The following is an 18,740-nucleotide window of genomic DNA, read 5'->3' on the forward strand; positions in this document are numbered from 1 at the left end:
CTGATAGTTCCTCCCAACACACCCTCTGAATGACTCATCATGACAAACATGGAAACATATTTGGACTTAAATAAGGATTACACTGTAGGTGGGTCTTGTTGCCTGGGAAAAGTTAAATAGTGTTCTTGTCTTCTCTCTCCAGGAGAAAGGTGGTTTGTTTGGACTCCTCAGAAAGACCCCGAAAACAACCTCAGAGGTACAGTTTTAACGTAGAAACCCAGAACACAAAAAACCTGGATCAGGAAACGAAATTATGACACTGAAGAAAGGGGAAAATGTAAATACTCATAGATTAGTGGTATTTAAAAAGCTGGGCTTTTCCCATTTGTTAAACTGAACATTTCTGAAACCACCAGATTATTTTGGGTATGTTCCTTCCTAAGTTGCTCCTAAAGCTTTACACATTTTTTTAAGAGCAGACTAACTGGTTCTTGATAAGAGGAAAGGATCAGGTGTGCTTAATAAAATCCAACAACCACGTTCCATTTAGATTAACAAATGTCCTGGTCCTAATGGTGTTTATGCTGGTTCACCAGCAGGGAAATGTGATGAAATCCTGCAGGGTCTGTGGATGGAACTGATCCAGAGTTACTTTAATGATAGACCTTATCCTGTTGCCCGTCTTAATTCAGCCTTTTACAAAGGTTTGGCCCATGTCTGTAGTTTCAAGTCAAGCCTGAACTTGCTCACCTATTTCAGATCTGATTAAATCTCTGCTGCAGGGTATGTACATATTGAACATTATTCACTAAATGTTTACAGCTATACTACCCCCACCGGTGTGGTTTCCAAAGCTTTTCAGGATTCCGCAAGAAAAATATATATTATTTTTAAAAGAAATAACTTTTTACCACCCACCTTTTTTATTTTTTTTTTAAAGAAAATATGGCCATGGCAGTTGTTTGTTCCACAGAAGTAAATGCATTCTTTGTGTTTCAGGACAATTTGTTGGCACGTAAAGAAATTTCAGGCAGCAGTGGCAGTCTGTCTGAGACCTCCAGTTCAAAGGTCAGTTGATGTAGTTTTATTTAAATGTCACACTGTAGATGTCTTTTTATTTTTTATTTCATTACAAAGTTAAAGATATCTACGTAGCAATGCCACTTCTGACTTCACAGAACATACAGATCTGCTGATGACAAAACAGACTGGGAATACTGTGCTGGAGTGGGAATTTGTAGGCTCTAGGTGCTCTTTGGGTGCACCGTGGGTGTGAACGTGAATGTAGGTGTGAATGTCTACTGGATGTGAATTTACACTCTAAAATTTAGCATTAAAATATTATTAGATTACTTTCTGCATTACTTTATATGTTTCTTTTTAGTTTTTTTTTCATAAATGAATACAACTCGGAAAACTGGATGAATGTAAAGTGTAATTATGGAATATTTGAAAAATAAGTACTTCTTTACTTCTTCCTACCCCTTTTCAGACATGTTAAATGGGATTTATGTGTTATGTGTATGTCTGTGCATGTATTTAGGTATGTACTTTATATATAGATAGGTGTGTGCACATTGGGTATAGATTTATTATATTATTGATGGATGGATGGATGGATGGATGGATGGATGGATGGATGGATGGATGGATGGATGGATGGGAGGATTATTTTTCTAAAATCAGACCTTAATGCCAGCTTTAATGTGGACCCCAGGAAGAATAGTCTTCATATTTATGCGGACTAATGGGGATCCAATAAATAATAAATAAAAATTGACAACTATTGAGTTCAGTCAAAAAGAGCAACCACCACTACTTTGGCAAATCCTCTGCATGATACTGTGAGCACTCTTAGCATCCAGCTTAGCTGCAGCAGGGAGCTAATCAGTCAAAGGGTGTCTTAAAAACCTGTTGTACTCTCCCTGTTCTACACCACAGACAGTGAAATGCTGGCGTACATAGTGGAGAATTGAGCTGCTAAACAGACACAGAACTCAGGACAATGAAGGGAACAGAAGTTTTGCTCACATTCAACAGATTACCTGCATTGTAACTGCCCGATGTAAAATCTCAAATGAGCTGTAAACATTATCAGTGTTATTCAGCTGTAACTGCTCACATCTTTTCTTAGGAGAAAGAGTTACAAAGCAATGAGCTGTCAGGCAGCACTGAAGGTCTGACTGAGAACAACAGGAAGGTGAGTGGTTTCATCTGGATTTGTGGTCCATCTGAGCTGCTTGTTGGGAGAAAGTGGATGGGTGAATATTTTTCTGTAACATTCTGAAACATATTTGATCTCTAGGCCAGGCAAATGTATTTGAAAAACACATTTCAGCAACAAGATATTTCAACGTGCTTTACAGAATAAGAAAGATAATAAACAAAGACATATTGTAAAAAGAAAGAAGATTAAAAAAATTAAAAACAATACAGTGCAGGATAAGTAAGGCAATAAAAGGAAGGAAGCAGCAGCTTAAGCAGAGAGGCCTAAGCTTTCCTCTCCCTGGCCACCTCCTCCAGTTCCTCTGGAGGAATACCGAGGCGTTCCCAAGCCTGTCGAGAGACATAATCTCTCCAGGTTCAAGTCTCTCTTCACCACAACAGGCTGGTACAGAGTCTTCATTACTGCAGATGACGCTCAGATCCGTTTGCTCAAAGACTGGATAACCCATAGCAGCGGACCCGGTTCCCCGTGCTCTTGGAGCGCCCCCTATAAAGTGCCCCAACGGACATGGTCAAATACCTTCTCCAGGTGCACAGAACACATGTGACCTGGTTGGGCAAACTCCCACGCCCCCTCCGTACCAGGAAGGCTGAGAAGTGTGATTTCCCGATAATTGGAACACACCCTTTTAAAAAGAGGGACCATCACCTGGTGGCAGGGTGCATGAAGACTGATCAGAGCCAGACACAATAAATACTCCCAGTTAGTCATTACTCTCAGGAGTGAATGCAGAGTGAACACTTTACTATAATCAAAAAATCAGTGTAAAAAAAGATTTATTGACTGTAAATTGTGTACGGTATGTGTTTCAGGAAAAAGGAGGAATATTTAATGGGATATTCAAAAAGCCTCCAAAACCTGCTGAAGCTGCTCAAACCGAGGAGGTAACTTTAAGTTAAAAGTAGTTTAACAGATTAATGAATCCAACTGTTTTACATACATGTATTTATTCTGTTCCTATCTAAATGTGTTAGTTTTTACAAATGATACATTCTGGGGACTTCCACAAAGAGAACTATGGTTTCTATTAGCAGGACTGAAACTTCTCATATTTCCCAACAAATTTGCCCATAAAGTGTAACTGAAAACAGAGATGTGGATTATTTCCATTTCTGGTTTTATTTTAGAAGCCAGCAACACTATAAATGTTTTAATTACATCTGCTGTTTTCTCACTTCCCTGTCTGAACAAGCATTTGCTTGATTATTATTTATTAATATATTTGTACTGATGCACGGATGGAAGTCTTAACATTTCAAAACATTTTTGTAAAAAAAAAGCTCTTTTTAACTAATATTTTCAGTATTTGATGGAGAAACAAATTATTTTGCTTAAATTACCTTCAGTTTTTTAATATGTTAAAATCTTAGAGAAGGACATTTTTAATTTTTTTAAAGTGCATAAAGTCAAATAAGGTTTTTTTGTAACAGTTTTAATTTCCCTCAATCTTTTGTTGCAGGACGTGTTTTCTGACACCAAACCCCCAGGCGATAATGAAAATGTACGAGAGGGAAAATCCTGGTTAAGTAATATTGCCAAAAACTGACCCCAGCTCATTGTGAAGCTTTTGTTTCATATTTCATCAGGAGAAAGTTGGAGGTTTGTTTGGTGTTGTGCTCAGAAAAACTCAAAAAGCATCAGGAGAAAAGACTGAAACACCGGTAAACAAATAGTTCCCATATTTGCACAAAGTTTCTACACGCCCCGGCAATTCCAACCATTTTCATTTTCCAACCACTTTCGTTTTCAGGATAGAGAAGCTCAGAGCGAGCCGTCAGCCAGCAGTGAAGATCTGTCTGAGAACATCCCCACCAAGGTCAGTATGATGTAAAAACCTGCTGTACTCTCCCTGTTCAACACCACAGACAGTGAAATACTGGACACAGAAACCAGGACTATGAAGGGAATATAGTCACACTTTTGCTCACACTCAACAGATTATCTCGAACTGCATTTCGATCTGCATTATAACTGCCCGATGTAAAATCGGAAATGAGGTGTAAACATTATCATTGTTACTCAACTCTAACAGCTCACATCTTTTCTTAGGAGAAAGAGTTACAAAGCAATGAGCTGTCAGGCAGCAGTGAAGGACTGGCTGAGAACAACAAGAAGGTGAGTGGTTTCATCCTGATTTGTGGTCCATCTGAGCTGCTTGTTGGGAGAAAGTGAATGTTTTTCTGTAACATTTTAAAACATATTTAATCTCTAGGCCAGGCAAATGTATTTATAAAGCACATTTCAGCAACAATATATTTCAAAGTGCTTTACAGAATAAGAAAGAGGATAAACAAAGACATACTGTAAAAAGAAAGAAGATAAAAAAATAAAAAACAATACAGTGCAGGATAAATAAGGCAATAAAAGTAAGGAAGCAGCAGCTTAAGCAGAGAGGCCTAAGCTTTCCTCTCCCCGGCCACCTCCTCCAGCTCCTCTGGAGGAATACCGAGGCGTTCCCAAGCCTGTCCAGAGACATAATCTATCCTGCGTGTCCTGGGTCTCCAACATGCCCAAAAAACTTCCTGAATGAGATGTCCAAGGCATCCTGACTCCTCTCAATGCGGAGGGACAGGGACTCTATTCCGAGTCCCTCCCAGATGACAGAAACTGCCACTCTATAAGGGAGAGTCCAGCCACCCTACTGAAGAAACTTAATTTTAATCTTTTGGTCACTACCGATAGTCCATGACGGTACGTGAGGGTAGGAATGTAGATTTACCAGTAAACGGAAAGCTTTACCTTTTGATTCAAGTCTCGCTTCACCACAACAGGCTGGTACAGTCTTCATTACTGCATACGACACTCAGAGACTGGATAACCCATAGCAGCAGTTCCCCGTGCTCTTGGAGCGCCTCCTATAAAGTGCCCTAACAGACATGGTCAAATACCTTCTCCAGGTCCACAGAACACATGTGACCTGGTTGGGCAAACTCCCACGCCCCCTCCAGGACCCTAGTTAGGGTATAGAGCTGATCCAGTGTTTCACGTTTAGGGAAGAACCCACATTTTTCCTCCTGAATCGACAATCGATCAGGATCCTCTCCAGCACCACTACATGGACCGTAACAGGAAGGCTGAGGAGTGTGATTTCCCGATAATTGGAACACACCCTTTTAAAAAGAGGGACCATCACCTGGTGGCAGGGTGCATGAAGACTGATCAGAGCCAGACACAATAAATACTCACAGTTAGTCATTACTCTCAGGAGTGAATGCCGAGTGAACACTTTACTATAAACAAAAAACCTCTGTAAAAAAGCTTTATTGACTCTAATTGTATATGTGTTTCAGGAAAAGGGAGGAATATTTAATGGGATATTCAAAAAGCCTCCAAAACCTGCTGAAGCTGCTCAAACCGAGGAGGTAACTTGGAGTTTAAACTGTTTTACTTCTATTATTTATTCTGTTCCTATCTAAATGTTTTAGGACGTACGATTAATACATTCTGGGGATTTCCACAAAGAGAATGATGGTTTCTATTAGCAGGACTGAAACTTCTCATATTTCCCAACAAATTTGCCCTTAAAGTATAACTGAAAACAGACATGTGGATTATTTCCATTTCTGGTTTTATTTTAGAAACCAGCAACACTGTGAATGTTTTAATTACATCTGCTATTTTCTCACTTCCCCGTCTGAACACCAAGCATTTGCTTGATTATTATTTATTAATATATTTGTACTGATGCACAGATGGAAGTCTTGACATTTCAAAACATTTTTGTAAAAAAAAAAAAGCTCTCTTTAACTAATCATTTCAGTAATTGATGAAAGAAAAAGGATTTTGCTTAAATGACCTTCGGTCTTTAAATATGTTGAAATCTTAGAGAAGGACACTTTTATATGTGCATAAAGTCACAGTTTTAATTGCCCTCAATCTTTTGTTGCAGGATGTGTTTTCCGATACCAAACCCCCAGGCGGTAATGAGAATGTACGAGAGGGAAAATCCTGGTTAAGTAATATTGCCAAAAAGAGACCCAAGCTCATCGTGAAGCTTTTGTTTTATATTTCATCAGGAGAAAGCTGGAGGTTTGTTTGGTGTTCTGCTCAGAAAAACTCCAAAAGCATCAGGAGAAAAGACTGAAACAACGGTAAACAAATAGTTTCTACATTTGCAGAAAGTTTCTAAACGCCCCGGCAATTCCAACCATTTCACCCTTTGATACCACTTTCATTTTCAGGATAGAGAAGCTCAGAGCGAGCCGTCAGCCGGCAGTGAAGATCTGTCTGAGAACATCCCCACCAAGGTCAGTATGATGTGAAAACCTGTTGTTCATGTATCCTCAGCATCAGCACTTACTGACAGCGTTGTCTTATTCGTAGGAGAAAAACATTTTCAGCAACATGTTTAAAAAGCAACAGAAACCAGCAGAGGGCGCCACAGCAGAGATGGTATTTTTGCTACATCACATGGTCATAACACGTCCTTATGGAGGGAGTTCAGTGTTGTTTTACAGTCCCGTGTTTTTGAATACAGGAGTCAGAGGAAAATACTGAAAAAGAGTTACTTGGCAGCAGTGAGAATCTGATGGACACGACTGGCCCAAAGGTACGTTAGTTTAAAAACTACTTCTCAGTTTGTGTTTGTCTCAGCTGTTGCTGCTTTCCTAACATGAACTGAAACTTGCCCCAACAGAATGACTAAGACAAGAATCTGCAGCTAAAGTTTTTCCATTAATTTCATGAACCCGTATTTAAATCTACATGTATTTATAAATGAATGACTGAATTAATTAATAAACAAGCAGACCCTAAATCAGACTAGGAGACCCATAAAAGTCTGTACACCTTTTACATATTACAGAATAATCTTTATTGCCAAAGTCTAAGTATGAATGCAAGGATTTTAAGTTTAATAGTTGCTCTCGGTTTATGACACAGGAACAGACACATGACTATGTACAGTACAGGATTAGCATCTGATGAGTGTATATGACTGTCGGGTTGATACTGTGAAAGCAATTCATTTTAATGTGCTTATGTGTTGGAAAGTTAGATGGATTCAAGTTGTTTTAAGTGCTGAGTAAAACTTTCCAAAAGGGAGAAGTTTTAACAAAAAGGAAGTCAAAAAAGTAAACTCCCAAAGAGTTTTTTCCTGTTTTTACACGCACACCGAACACAAACACACACACACAGACACATACTGAGTACAGACTTCCACACAGGGCTGCATATTTTCTTTTTGAGGGTATCAGCAGGGTGAAATAACCTCTGTGTGACTGTGTCAGCATTTATGCGCTTTGTTTGTTTGGTTATTTTTTAGGAGAAAAAGGGAGGCCTGGCTGCACTATTCAAAAGATCATCAAGCTTTGAAAACCTGTTAGAAGAGGTTAGTGGCAGTCCTCTGTGTGCAGAGTTGAACTGGCAACCTTCTTCTGGATTTACTTCTGTCATCACTTCCGTGTCTGTTATCTAATTATTTCAGGGGAACTCTGGAGGACTTGCAAGCATCTTTAAAAAGTCGCCTAAACCTGCTCCACGCACCACCACCAGTCAGGTGACCAAATACATTGAGATTCCTTTCCTTATTTCAGTGCATTCTGAGTTTTAAGCTTCATGCTTCAAGATATTTTATGAAATGCAACACAAAATCAAAAATTAACACTAAAGCATGAACTTGTCACTGTTGTTGTGAAAGCTTAATGGCTATATATCTTCTCTAAAACTGAACTGCTGTCTTTAAAAAAAATACTTCAAAATGTTCTCAATGCATCCTAAAATGTGTAATCTTTACCCACAACAGTTAAAATTGTAAAACAAGGTATTTCATTCAGATGATGATGAAATAAAATAATTTGTAGAGAGTACATCCCATGTTGAAGTTTAAAATAAAGTAATACAGTTCCAGTCAAAACTCATACTGCTCTCCGTTCATCAGGACTTCATCTTTTGAAGATTCACAAAATCAATCTCTGTATTTTGTTTAATCTGCACTAAAATAACACCTCCAACATGCATTTTTCAAAAAGAAAAAACTCCTAAAAACAGAGAGTATACGCCTCATCCAGTGGAGGCAATTTACTGACTCCTGTTTATTTTATTTTTTTCCCAGCATCCCCTCAGTGACTCAAACCAACTGTCAGACAGCTCGGACAGCCTCACAGAAGCTGGAAAGGTGAGACCTCTTATAAGGAAATGGACTATGAACTTGAATAATTGCTGCACTTGAGACACATTATTGAGACATGAGACATTAAAAGACCATTAAAATTGACTGGAAATGAAAGAAAAGCTCTGAACCCTGTTAACTTCTGATGTAACTCATGAATAAAAACTAACATCGAGAGGGCACCTCCGGTCTTAAAGCAGCATCGCAGAAGATTTGTTCTTTGCTCCCAGTGGTCCACTACAGTTTGAGTGTGGTTCATCAGAGATAGTGTTACAGACCGCCTGTCCAAAAGGAAACCGTTGAATACTCCAATATTTTGTTGGACCTTTTGCTATGATTATGGCAGACATTTGCTGTAGTATTGTTCTGATAAGCTTCTGGAATGTCACAGCATTTACATTTGCATTAATGCTTCGTCAAAATCTGGTTTTGATGATGGGAGAGTCGGACTGCTGCACAATCTTCTTCAACGCATCCCAAAGACTCTCAGTGGGGTTAAGGTCTGGACTCTGTGGTGGTCAGTCTGTGTGAAAATTATGTATCAAGCTCGGATCCCCTCTTTCTTGATTTTCCCTGATGGATCCTGCCAGTTTGATCCTGTATTCTGCACAGGCAGTCACAGAAGGGGAGGGGGGGGACTAGACCTGCATTCCGAGAACGGAGAGCTCTGTTAGGAACATAAGGCACTATCAGGCACATGGAGATGACATCAGCGCCATGACTGTGTGGCTGACTATATTAATTTCTGTGTGGACAACATCACCAGAACAGACAGGTGCCTCCCCAGTGAAAGAGCTCTTCAGGCTTCAAGCAGAAGGAGGCCCAGATAGATGGGAGTCTAGACAGAGTCAGTGAACTGAACACATTGATCAACAGGTTCAGTTCAGAAACAAGCTCAGTATCGTCCTTTCCTCCCTCAGCCGAACCGACCTCCCACCCTCCCATAACTTCTTTACCACACCTCAGGCGTCTCATCTAACATCTCAGTCATGGATCTTTAATTCTGATCCATTGGTTTTTTTTTTTTTATTTGGCAGATTCTCAGTGAGAAACCTTTAAAAAATATTCAGACATTTTTTTGATTGGTCCAGCTTGCAAACTTTTTATGTGAATGTTTTCCAGTCTTTGATGATAATTTAAAAAGTCCATCTTTTTTGAAGGAGGATGTTTCAGCAGAGGGTGAATTGTCGGGCAGCAGTGATAATCTTTCTGAAACCTCAAGTAACAAAACTGTGAGTCTTACTTTAAATACTTTAAATAATACTTGATACTTTGATTTTTTTCACATTTGAGTCTTAACAATTAGAATTGTATGTTTTTTTTTCTTAAACAGGAGAAGAAAGTTGGTTTCTCCAGGATATTCAGGCGGACGCCAAAAACTTTGGACCTGCAGGTATTAAAATTTGTACTGAAAAGTGTCTTTAAATAAATGAAATTAAACTGAAGTGAATTAAACAATACTTTATAAAACATAAAGTGAGACTAGATTTCTTTAAGTGATTCTACACGATTTTCTTTTTTGTTGATATTTGTCTACACTAAAGCATTGATGTCAACCTTAAGTCTCTTACTCTACCTGTAACTTAGTCAAAACTACTTCAGAATTACAAATAATGTCAATATTTATACCGATGTTAAAAGAAAATACCATTCATTTCAGAATAACGATTCGCCTATGACTAGCCTATATGCTTCTGTCTATTGTCTCACTTGTGTTGGTACTGGACCGAGTTTGTCTGCTGCAGATGTCTATTTCCAGACTTTTATTTTCCCCACCGCTCTTGATCTGCATTTGTGTTTATCTCCTTATTATCACTGTTCTGTTGGTGTTAAAACACATCTAAAAATGGTGCAGAATTTGAAATATTTCCTTTTAAATTAAAGGAAATTTAATTTATACTTAATTTATACGTTATTTCCCTGATACTTAAAAGTATCAGGGAAATAACGCTGGACTCAGATTAAAATCCAGATGACCCAGCTTTCCACCAGTCCTTAAATGCACCATGTACTGATGAATCTGTGAGGCTTCTTGGAGACATGAAAAGAGTCTCAAAACCATTTGTGTCCGGCTCTATAGCTTTGTGTGTGTGTGTATCAGGCGATTCGTGTACGCGTATTTAACAATTGGTGTGTTTAGGAGGCTTTTTGAATCCGTAATCGTTTTGTCTGTAACTTCGAGTTCAAGTCAATATGCACAAATCAGATAATACATGTTTTGAGTCGATTTTCTCTCCATAAGAATGTGTTTCTTTGATCAGTAATGAGTCAAAGAAATTGAAATTGATCTGTCCGTTCATATAGATCCAAATGGGTGGTGTTGTGTGGACGTGACCTAATCACTGTTTATTTCTGAGTCTTCAAGTTTTACTGCAACAATGTAGCAAACTCTGGTGTGTTGATCATCTGCAGGACGGTGAAGGTGAGGACAGTGAGGTGCCGGAGGGAGGAGGACTGAGACGCAGAAGAACTATTAAGAAGAAAAGACGAGTAAGTTGTTCACTTTCCTGTGATAAGAATCCACTTTAATTACATGAATTTCTCCGTCCAATGTCCCCAAGTGGACTTGAGACTTAACGCCTCACACTTTGAAATTTGAAGTTCAACTTCCTGTCACACTTTACTCTTTGATTTTCATCAGGTTGTGTCATTCCGAGTCAAGAAAACTCTTCCCAGAATTCCCAAACTCAATTCATCCTCACAGGTATTTAAAAAAAAAGAAGCAAAGAACTTCAAGTAAATGATGTAATCAATTTCAGTTAATGGAAGTAAGACTTAAGATGAATATTTATTTTTTCTTTCTCCACAGAGTTCAATAGAGATGCCCATCATAGAGGAGACTCTTGAGCTGCAGGACATGAACGCAGGCCAGGTAAGGAGGAGAACGTCTTAATCACGTTCTTCAGTATATTTTAATATCTTAATATTTTATGTTATTAATTTTCCTCTGCCTCTGTAATAGACATTTCAAATGTGTTTTACAAGATGTCAAGTTGTTTTTTACTAAAATAGATTCTGTTGTACCCTAAAACAACACGTATGTTTTTTCAAAAAAGACATTTTAAGGCATGGTTTTTAATCTGGATTTTTATTTAAAGAAATATAACTTTTTAACCTCTTAGTTATTATTTTACCTTTTCATAATTAAAATGTTTTATTCCTTTATTGTTATTTTTTGATTTGTAAACAACAAATAATTAAGCATATAAGCATATTAGAAAATTGCAAGGACAAAAATTTTTTTAAAACCATACATTAAGTTTCAGTTGTTTCATGTTTTGATGTCCAGGACCAGGAGAGTACGGTGGAGGTCCAGCCTGTGGAGATGGCAGCTTACCCAACCGAAGAAAACGCTGAGCAAATGGAGCAGGCAAGTTTGTGCGCCTCACTGCACATGGTTTGTTTCTACAGCTGATAATTATCTCTTTATTAACAAAGTTCTTGTTTTCAGGAGACTGATGAGCTGATGGAGTGGTGGAACACAGTGAAAGGTGGGTGTGAAGATTGTTATTTATTGTGGTTGTTGTTGTTTATTGTTTTTTGATCACTCTTTCAACTTTTTATGCATCCTCTACATCCACTGACTGCATTATTTATGCCGCTGGTTGACAGGTTGGAACGAGTGGAATGAGAACTCTGATTTCCAGGAGGAGGATGAGGAAATGTACGTATATATTTTTGTACTTTTAAAGAAATTTTAATTGAAGGTACCAAAGAAAACCAGGGAAAGATTCCAGGGAAATCTAGTGACATGAGAGTTCAGATTTCAAGATTCTTTATTGACATATACCATGTAACAACAAACATCACTGCTGGCAAGGACTTTTTTGTGCTTGGTCTCTGCTCAACTTTGCAAGATTACAACACATACAATCAAAATTAAAAAGTTAAATATTTACAGAATTACAAAAAATGAAATATAAAAATTAGACTGAAGCAATACAAATCTGGCTGAGTGTTCTGGTTGTGTTCTGGGTGTGGGGTGGTTCTGATTGTATTTGGGGTGGTTCTGGTTGTACTGCATTAATTTCTATGCTCCCCATAGGAATGAATAGGATTTCCATCAGCACTGTAACATCGCTCCATAGGAATGAAAGGGACCCTGTGCAGGATGGAGGGGGTTGCAACTTGCTCCATATTTAAGTGATGAGTAAGACTAGGTGGGTGGGTGAAGGGGGGATGCAGGGGGAGAGAGGGAGAACGTCGGGGCTGGGTAGGTGGGAGGTAAGGTCAGAACCCTGATGGCTTGTGGGTAGAAACAGTCTCTGAACCTGCAGGCCTGAGTGCAAACATCTGCCGAAGGGACGGGGGTTGAGGACACAGCCTGTGTGGAGGAAACGGCACTCCCAATCTGCAAAGACTGCGATGTGCTTGATAGGAAGTCCAGTATCCAGCTGCACAGTGATGGATGCATGTGAACGTCTCTGCGTTTCATAACAAGGGCAGATGCTAGAATGCAGTTAAAGGCTCAACTGAAGTCCACACATGGCATTCACACGTAAATATTCCTCCGGTCCAGGTGAGAGAGGACAGTGTGGAGCAAAGGCCACTGGATCATCAGTGGATCGGTTGGACCTGTACAGAGGGTTGCAAAAGTATTCACCCCCCTTGAACTTTGTGACCTTTTGCCACATTTCAGGCTTCAAACATAAAGATATAAAATTGTAATTTTTTGTGAAGAATCAACATCAAGTGGGACACAATCATGAAGTGGAACGAAATGTATTGGATATTTCAAACTTTTTTAACAAATAAAAAACTGAAAAATTGGGCGTGCAAAATTATTCATCCCCCTTAAGTTAATACTTTGTAGCACCACCTTTTGCTGCGATTACAGCTGTAAGTCACTTGGGGTTTGTCTCTATCAGTTTTGCACATCGAGAGACTGAACTTTTTGCCCATTCCTCCTTGCAAAACAGCTTGAGCTCAGTGAGGTTGGATGGAGAGCATTTGTGAACAGTAGTTTTCAGTTCTTTCCACAAATTCTCCATTTGATTCAGGTCTGGACTTTGACTTGGCCATTCTAACACTTGGATATATTTTTTGTGAAACATTCCATTGTAGATTTTGCTTTATATTTTGGATCATTGTCTTATTGGAAGACAAATCTCCGTCCCAGTCTCAGGTCTTTTGCAGACTCCATCAGGTTTTCTTCCAGAATGGTCCTGTATTTGGCTCCATCCATCTTCCCTGTCCCTGCTGAAGAAAAGCAGGCCCAAACCATGATGCTGCCACCACCATGTTTGACAGTGGGGATGGTGTGTTGAGGGGGATGAGCTGGGTTGCTTTTACGCCAAACATAACGTCTTGCATTGTTGCCAAAAAGTTCGATTTTGGTCTGATCTGACCAGAGCAGCTTCTTTCACATGTTTGTGTCTCCCAGGTGGCTTGTGGCAAACTTTAAACAACACTTTATATGGATATCTTTAAGAAATGGCTTTCTTCTTGCCACTCTTCCATAAAGGCCAGAATTGTGCAGTATACTACTGATTGTTGTCGTATAGACAGAGTCTCCCACCTCAGCTGTAGAGCTCTGCAGTTCATCCAGTGATCATGGGCCTCTTGGCTGCATCTCTGATCAGTCTTCTCCTTGTATGAGCTGAAAGTGTAGAGGGACGGCCAGGTCTTGGTAGATTTGCAGTGGTCTGATACTCCTTCCATTTCAATATTATCACTTGAACAGTGCTCCTTGGGATGTTTAAAGCTTGGGAAATCTTTTTGTATCCAAATCCAGCTTTAAACTTCTCCACAACAGTATCTCGGACCTGCCTGGTGTGTTCCTTGTTCTTCATGATGCTCTCTGCGCTTTAAACGGACCTCTGAGACGATCACAGTGCAGGTGCATTTATACGGAGACATGTTTACACACTGGTGGATTCCATTTATCATCATTAGTCATTTAGGTCAACACTGGATCATTCAGAATCCTCACTGAACTTCTGGACAGAGTTTGCTGCACTGAAAGTAAAGGGGGTGAATAATTTTGCACACCCAATTTTTCAGTTTTTTATTTGTTAGAAAAGTTTGAAATTTCCAATACATTTCGTTCCACTTCATGATTGTGTCCCATTTGATGTTGATTCTTCACAAAAAATTACAGTTTTATATCTTTATGTTTGAAGCCTGAAATGTGGCAAAAGGTCACAAAGTTCAAGGGGGGTGAATACTTTTGCAACCCTCTGTATGTGTCCAAATTAAACATTAAGATGTCTTATGTGTCTCTGAAGGGCGATGGAGCAGGCAGCCGATCGAGTCTACATGGCAGCCCGGCTTTTCGTGCATCTTTTCAACCAGCGGGGGGCGTCCTTGCAGCACCGAATTCTGGAGCTCTTGGCGTTGGCTGACACTGCGGATGAATTCCACAAGAAGACGGTGTCGGCCGCCGTGGGAGGACGTGTAGCCAGCGTTGCAGGCAGCATCACCACAATCACCGGACTCATTCTGGCACCTTTCACTTTTGGAGCCTCCATCATCGTCACGGCGGTGGGGATCGGTGTGGCGACGGCTGGCAGCATCACGTCAGCGACGGCTAACCTCACAGACACGGTCCACTCCAACATGGGTCGCAAGAAGGTGGAGAAGATGATCCAGGGCTACCAGGAAGAGATCAAAGACATCAGAGAGTGTATGGAGTTTGTGCAGGTGAGAAAATGTCTGATTCTTGAACAGGCCAAACTTTTGGCCTGTACTGTACACAAAAAAGAAATGGAGCATATTTTATGAATCTTTCAGCTGTTTCAAATATTTTGTTAAATGTTATTCAATAAATAGTAATTCCAGGTTGGCACAAGTTAGGGTGCTTTCTTCCGATTTACTCTATATTCATTGTAATTACTTGGCATTTTGTCAGTTTTATTCTTCTCATGGTAAGAAAACCTGTTAATAAGGTGGATATTTTAAACTATATTTTCTCTGGTACGGCCCTGGCGGTCTCTTATTTGGTTTCTCTGCTTGTTGTAGGAAGGTATGGACACTCTGCAGGAGTTGGATTTCGAGAAATACACTCAGAGTGCTGCTAAAAAGGCTATGAACCACAACATCAAACACGTGATGAAGGAGGGAGGCCGCGCTGGTAAAGCCCTGATGATCAACACGGACAAGCTCATCAGGACTGTGCAGGTTTTGAGCGCCGCAAGTGGCGCTGCCAAAGCTGTCCAGGTCATCAGTGTCAGCACAGGCGTCATGTCTGCCCTCTTTTTGGCCCTGGATGTTTTCTTCCTCGCCAAAGAGTCCCACGACCTTCGCAAGGGTGCCAAAACCAAATTTGCTGCCAAAATTAGAGACGTGTGTAAAGACCTTCAAGATGGCCTCCTGGAACTAAACAAGGTGAAGGTGCAGCTGCAGAAGACCATGGATGGTATCGAAGTGGAGGAGTACGAGGAAATAGAGGAGGTGGAGGTGGAGGTTGAAGATGACTTTGAATCTGACCCAAAGAAGCTGGCTGAGCTGGAGCAGGAATTGGACCTCATAGGGGAGAAACTGGACAAGAAAGATGAGCTGGAGCAGAAGAGTAAAGAGCCAGAGAGAGAATTCTTTAAATTTATGAAAAAGAAAAAAGATGAGTAGAGCATGAAGGAAAAAGAGGAGTTAGAGGAAAAGAAGGACAGGCAGGACAAGACTAGTTCAGAGAAAGAGAATAATAAGGAAAAGTAGGCTGCATAATGGATATACTCCTGCAAGGAGCACTTCTCAAACCCCTGCCTCACCTGAACTGACTCACTCACACACACTCTTTCTAAAAAAAAAAAAAGAAAAGAAAATTCAAATTAAGGATTTTTTATGTTTATGATTAGAACTGATGTTGTTTTTAAATATGAAGCCTTTAAGAAATTTAGAAATAATTTCAATGTACAGTATTTTTTCATTACTATTAGTCAAACTAGTTTTTGAGCATGCAACAAAATAATAAAAAAATCAGTGTTGCTGCTAATCATTTACATATGATGGGCTCTAATAATGAAACGCAAAAAAAATCTACTTTGTATGCATAATATAGAAAATAATTCCTGTCATGATTTTTTTTTTTTTTTACTTCTGAAAACATGTTAGCATCACGGCAAAAACCTGGCATTAAAAAGGTTGAGAAATTGAATTTAAGTTTAATAATAAACATCAAATATTCATTAAAAAAATGTATAAATATTTTTTTACGCAATTGGAATTATGTTAAATTAAAAAGCCTAAAAAGTTGGAAATGTTTTAAATATATAGTACTTTTTTCAAGCTACATTATGAAAAATGCATTTATCGCACTCACAGGGGCGTTTAGCACTTAGCAGTACAAATATGAATATTTGACCCCACGCAAAAAGCTGCTAATCATTGACATATCCAAGCCTCTAAAATAAGATTTTATAATCCGAGAGGGATATGATTTGGGACACGTACAGATCATTGTTGCTTTGAATATAAAATACCTAATAGAAGGAGTTACAGAGGTAATATTCAATGCCGTAAGAGACAAATGAATTAACACTCACATCCAGAAAAAATCTATTGCATAGACAATAAAGTTAAAACTGCTTTTTTTTTGTTTTTTTGAATAGCTTAACTGATCCTTAGAGTCTCTCTTGTACATTTAAATAATTGTGTTTTTTAACGTCTTTGAATTTACACTATTTGAAAAGATTAAGATGTGTACACAAGGCCTGTTTTCATGTACTGTACATTCACTCATCTCCACAAATGTAATTATGAAAATGCCAATTTCATTGGGGCCAATTTTGGAAAAAGAAAAAAAAGTCTGTCCCTAAAGCCAGACCACCGTGTTTACCTCTTTCTTTTACCTCAGAACACTACCAGGAGTCTCCCTCCCTTTATAAAAACAGCAATCTGTTGTTAATGTTGTGCCACCAACATGTGGTACATTTCCTGTGAAATACAATGTACATTATTGCTTTTCTCATATCTTTACATATATTTGGAAAAAAAACAACCTTTTAGCATATTTTACTGAAATATTTTCCTCTTTATAGTTTGTCAATGTTTCATTTCATCAGTGTTTCAATGAAAAACCTTTAGGACTGTTTGACTCCATGTTTTGCATTTCCTACTTTAGTTATGCTTTTAAAAAAAAAAATGCTTTTATTTAATTAAAAAGGCCAGTTTGACTGTGAGTACAGTAAAATATTGATTCTACTTGCCTGTTACAGAATTGTCTGTTACCACTGATTGCACTTTAACCAGGCGTCTCCTCCGCTGTGCCCATTTCTCTCAGGTTTAACTTGACCCTTCTTTGTGTGACGCCGCTGGTCTTTCCGATGTTAAACACGTTTACTATGTATTTTTGTATGAGTTAATCTTTTTTCTATGGTGCTGGTTTCTTGAATAATAAATTTATAATGGGTTCTTAAAAAAAAGTCAGATTTTCTGGGGTGGGGGTCTAACTATGAAGTGTATACTGGTATTTAATCACGATTATAAAGTATTATTAAAAGCCACTCTATACAGTAACATCACTTCTGACCACATGGGGGTGTTTAGATCTGCTGTGTTAACAAAAGAGCTAATTAGTGAGGACAGGCTGGCTCATCTTGTAATACCACCTTTATCCTCTAGAGGTGCACATTGTAAATTACTTGATTCAAAAAACAACGAATATTGCAGTTCATTGACTGGCCACTGGGGGGTGCCTTATTAATTGAGTCAATAGACTCATATCAAAATGCCCAACTTTGCAGTTACATAGTTACAGCCTGGTTAAAAAAAACAATTTAATTTCCATGTATGACAATTGTAAAAGGGTTTATATATTTTGTACTAAATCACAAACTTTTGATCGGCAGTTGGCCAATATAGCCAATGGATAACTATCGGCACTTCTTTAACAGTCATCACTTTTGCAGCGAAGCTTAGCAGAACAGTCTGCCACTTGTGCTATCTGAGCATCGGCTGAAACCAGTGGTGTCTGATTTAATCACTGAGACATGATATTATGCTGCAAATGTCGGCCAGCAACTCTAGCTCATCGGCATGTGGGTGAGCTGAAGGACATAAGGTGGTTTGATGCCGTGTGAGGAAAAAAAGATTTCGATACCACCTACAGTATCAGAAAACCTACACGATTTACGTGGGCACATGTTTGTCCAGTAATTATAGTTTATGTGGCTTATACATGACCTTAATTCTGATATACTGTCCCCATGTGGTCAGGAGTGGTATTGGTACATAGAGGCACTTTAAAGAATTATTTAAAAGTACACATTTTGGGCTCTGCAGGTCCTCTTATAGGAAGACTTTAAATTAAACTGAAACCAGGGGTGGATTGGCCATGAGGAGTACCAGGCCCATTAGTCCCACCCACACATGTTCCAACTCTCATTCACTAAATGTTCAGAAACGTTGTCTATGAACTTTACTTGACATAATAGATAGCATGTGGTGTAAATCTAGTTCTAAAGTGTTGGAAAATGATATATTATCCTGGTTAATTAACCACTATTTTATGGTGGTGTGATTTGGGCA

At 38.9% G+C, this 18,740-nt stretch overlaps 1 protein-coding gene across 1 annotated transcript in view; it reads left to right on the top strand.

Annotated features, from left to right (window-relative positions):
- LOC133452545 (nucleolar protein dao-5-like) overlaps positions 1 to 18,019 on the top strand; it is a 29,078-nt gene extending 11,059 nt beyond the window's left edge. Inside the window, exons 17-43 of the mRNA XM_061731931.1 lie at positions 143 to 196; positions 940 to 1,008; positions 2,075 to 2,140; positions 2,980 to 3,051; positions 3,627 to 3,668; positions 3,754 to 3,828; positions 3,918 to 3,983; positions 4,217 to 4,282; positions 5,458 to 5,529; positions 6,057 to 6,098; positions 6,184 to 6,258; positions 6,349 to 6,414; positions 6,491 to 6,559; positions 6,645 to 6,716; positions 7,431 to 7,496; positions 7,593 to 7,664; positions 8,220 to 8,282; positions 9,437 to 9,508; positions 9,610 to 9,669; positions 10,689 to 10,766; positions 10,918 to 10,980; positions 11,086 to 11,148; positions 11,566 to 11,646; positions 11,728 to 11,767; positions 11,889 to 11,940; positions 14,504 to 14,918; positions 15,237 to 18,019. Coding sequence (XP_061587915.1) covers positions 143 to 196; positions 940 to 1,008; positions 2,075 to 2,140; positions 2,980 to 3,051; positions 3,627 to 3,668; positions 3,754 to 3,828; positions 3,918 to 3,983; positions 4,217 to 4,282; positions 5,458 to 5,529; positions 6,057 to 6,098; positions 6,184 to 6,258; positions 6,349 to 6,414; positions 6,491 to 6,559; positions 6,645 to 6,716; positions 7,431 to 7,496; positions 7,593 to 7,664; positions 8,220 to 8,282; positions 9,437 to 9,508; positions 9,610 to 9,669; positions 10,689 to 10,766; positions 10,918 to 10,980; positions 11,086 to 11,148; positions 11,566 to 11,646; positions 11,728 to 11,767; positions 11,889 to 11,940; positions 14,504 to 14,918; positions 15,237 to 15,842 — 2,637 coding nt within the window. The 3' untranslated portion in view covers positions 15,843 to 18,019. The remainder of the gene's footprint in view (positions 1 to 142; positions 197 to 939; positions 1,009 to 2,074; positions 2,141 to 2,979; positions 3,052 to 3,626; positions 3,669 to 3,753; positions 3,829 to 3,917; positions 3,984 to 4,216; positions 4,283 to 5,457; positions 5,530 to 6,056; positions 6,099 to 6,183; positions 6,259 to 6,348; positions 6,415 to 6,490; positions 6,560 to 6,644; positions 6,717 to 7,430; positions 7,497 to 7,592; positions 7,665 to 8,219; positions 8,283 to 9,436; positions 9,509 to 9,609; positions 9,670 to 10,688; positions 10,767 to 10,917; positions 10,981 to 11,085; positions 11,149 to 11,565; positions 11,647 to 11,727; positions 11,768 to 11,888; positions 11,941 to 14,503; positions 14,919 to 15,236) is intronic.
- The last annotated feature ends 721 nt before the right edge of the window (positions 18,020 to 18,740 follow it).

The sequence above is a fragment of the Cololabis saira genome, chromosome 10 (genome assembly GCF_033807715.1).
Source record: "Cololabis saira isolate AMF1-May2022 chromosome 10, fColSai1.1, whole genome shotgun sequence".
Classification (NCBI taxonomy): domain Eukaryota; kingdom Metazoa; phylum Chordata; class Actinopteri; order Beloniformes; family Belonidae; genus Cololabis; species Cololabis saira.